Below are 3,035 nucleotides of genomic sequence, written 5' to 3' on the forward strand. Positions count from 1 at the left end.
GTGTTTTAAAAAAAAAAATAAATCAGCTTCATGTATTTAAAAAAAATATATTTTTAAAAAAAGCAATTGACCTATCAATCCACTATCTCAGGTAAGAGTTTCAGTACGGTCGTAATACCTTTAGTTTCAAAGGAGTCCTCATCTCAGTGCTTTTGTCTGTATGTGATCAATGTGCTAGCACATGCACACTCATCTACATCTATTCACTCACACACACATACATACATATACATGCATATACATACATACACACACACATTTATACATAAACACACATATTTATATATGCATATACAGTACATATAAACAGTCATTTCTGTCAGTTTCCCCTTAACACTTTATTGTGATGTTTGGTTTTCATATAAACAAATAACATATTGAGATCTAAATAATGTTGCAGTATTATGTTTAGGCTTTAACCTGACCCTTGTATACAAACAGAGAGCAGCTTGTTGAGCAAGTTTTCCAATATAAATTTAATATCCAGCTCTATATTTTTCAGCAACAACTGAGCTGGTTTGTGACACATAGAAGCCTCATCAGCGTTTCACTAATTAAACTCACCACCCTGTAGAATGTCCATGGCTAAACTTGGTCTCTATACTTCTGAACTGTTCTTTCCTTCCATGTTGGGAACTAAGCAGTCAATGCCAACAAAAAACCTAGAATGCCGAATAGTTCTGCTACCGTTGACGTCAGAAATAGGGCAGCAATGGCTTCTGAATCGATTCCTGTTTCCCTCACTTTAGCAACCAATCAATTACCAGCATAACCACAGCCTGTAGCATTTGGTTTCCATTAACATGGATTAGCGTTTCCACTGGCACACTATCCTCATGTCCAGGGGCCAGTCAAACCTGTACTGCTTTGTGTGTCCAAACACAGCAAATGTTTACAGCCTGCATGCGGACTTCTGTAGAGAGGGGTGGGCGGTAGTTGGCAAATCTGAGCGGCAACTTTAATTTCAAGCTCTCTCAGAACATCGGGAGACTTTATCAGCTGCATGTTTTTAGGGCAGGCGTGCTTAAATACGAAGGCATGAAATTAAAGTGGCCGCTCAGATTTGCCAACTATCGCCCACTCCTCTCTAAAGAAGCCTGCGTGCAGGCTGTAAACATTTGCTGTTCCTGTTCTCACTCTCCCCTCAAGTTCACTTCTCACATTACTGCCGCACTGACCACTATTAAAATTACAAAAAAAAACTTCAGGACTGCTGCTGTGGTCTGCTTGCCTGCCAGGGCTAAATGTAAAAAAAAAAACACATGCCCGGCACCTTATGCAAGTAAGGAAGGATTGACGAGGGACAGCAGGTTGCTATTGTTTATTGCCAATAGGCTTGCTTGTTTCCATGGGGATAATGTCACATACTTTGTGAAAGGGGAGCTTGCTGCAAACAAAACTATGCCTGAATTAAGGGAGTTAATGTGGTTAAAACAGTAACCATTTTGCAGGTAAGCTTTGGTTGTATTATATATTTAGAAACTTATGTTAGTTCATACTGTTTTATGTCCCTTTAACATTCATTTTCTGACCTGAGAGCACTCTCATTTGAGCTAAGTTATACTAACTGGGCTTAACAGTCAGAGTGGTAGCCCTTACGTGGGTTTTCTAAAGTTTACATGGTTCCAAATACTCACGTTTTTTTTTTTAGATCAAAATGATTATTTCCTATATGGATTTTCCGATGTCTAATAAGATTTGATTTCCTAGCAAAACATTTCCCACATGCAGAACATGAAAATGCTTTCTCTCCTGTATGAATAGTCTGATGAGTAATAAGATTTGTTTTCAGAGTAAAACATTTCCCACATTCTGAACATGAAAATGTTTTCTCTCCCGTATGAATTTTCAGGTGTTTAATAAGATTTGATTTCAGAGTAAAACATTTTCCACATTCAGAACATGAAAATGCGTTTTCTCCTGTATGTCTTGCCTGGTGTCTTATAAGATGTGATTGCCGAGTAAAACATTCCCCGCATTCCGAACAAATAATTTTCTGCCTTGTATGAATTTTCTGATGAGTAATAAGATGTGATTTTTGAGTAAAAGATTTCCCACAGTCAGAACATGAAAATGCTTTCTCTCCTGAATGAATTCTTTGATGAGTAAGAAGATATGATTTCAGATTAAAAGATTTCCCACATTCTGAACATGAGAACTTTTTCTCTGTTGCATGAATTTTATGATGAGTAATAAGATTTGATTTCTGAGTAAAACATTTCCCACATTGAGAACAGGAAAATGGTTTCTCTCCAGTATGAATTGTCTGATGTGCAGTAAGATGTGATTTCAGAGGAAACCATTTCCCACATTCAGAACATGAAAATGCCTTTTCTCCTGTATGAATTGTCAGATGTCTATTAAGATATGATTTCAGAGTAAAACATTTCCCACATTCTAAACATGAAAAGTGTTTTCTTCCCGTATGATTTTTTTTATGAGAAAAAAGATGTGATTTCTGAGTAAAACATTTGCCACATTCAGAACATGAAAATGCTTTCTCATCTGTATGAACTGTCTGATGGGCATTCTGGGTGAAAGATTTCCCATATTCAAAACATACATTTCCCACATGATTTCTTTGATTCTGCAAAAGACTGAATGAAGCATCTGCATTTTGGCCATGACTAGGATTTTCACAGTCTATGAATCTACCTGTTAGAAGAAATAAAATAGGAGTCATGTTATTTATTAATGTCACAAATAACATAAATTATTCTTACCTGCTAATTTCATTTCCATCTGTGGGAGGAGAGTCCACTGCTTCATTCATTACTTGTGGGAATTAAGAACCTGGCCACCAGGAGGAGGCAAAGGCACCCCAGCCAAAGGCTTAAACACCTCCCCCACTCCCCTCATCCCCCAGTCATTCTGCCAAGGGAACAAGGAACAGTAGTAGAAATATCAGGGTATAAATGGTGCCAGAAGAATAATATAAAATTTAAGTCCGCCAATCGGAGTAAACGGGCGGGAGCAGTGGACTCTTCTCCCACAGATGGAAATAAAATTATCATCAGGTAAAAAAAAATTATGTT

At 37.4% G+C, this 3,035-nt stretch overlaps 1 protein-coding gene across 1 annotated transcript; it reads right to left on the reverse strand.

Moving 5' to 3' along the window:
* Positions 1 to 324: 324 nt before the first annotated feature.
* LOC128657368 (gastrula zinc finger protein XlCGF17.1-like) lies at positions 325 to 2,751 on the reverse strand. Its single transcript, XM_053711692.1, has one exon. The coding sequence runs from the start codon at positions 2,708 to 2,710 to the stop codon at positions 1,634 to 1,636; it is 1,077 nt and encodes a 358-aa protein (XP_053567667.1). The 5' UTR covers positions 2,711 to 2,751; the 3' UTR covers positions 325 to 1,633.
* Between the last annotated feature and the right edge of the window lie 284 nt (positions 2,752 to 3,035).

This window comes from Bombina bombina, chromosome 4 (assembly GCF_027579735.1).
Source record: "Bombina bombina isolate aBomBom1 chromosome 4, aBomBom1.pri, whole genome shotgun sequence".
In the NCBI taxonomy this organism is placed as follows: Eukaryota; Metazoa; Chordata; class Amphibia; order Anura; family Bombinatoridae; genus Bombina; species Bombina bombina.

What these genes read in the sequence shown, in the direction of transcription:
- LOC128657368 (XM_053711692.1), bottom strand. Translation starts at nt 2,710, where the DNA reads ATGTTATTTGTGACATTAATAAATAACATGACTCCTATTTTATTTCTT.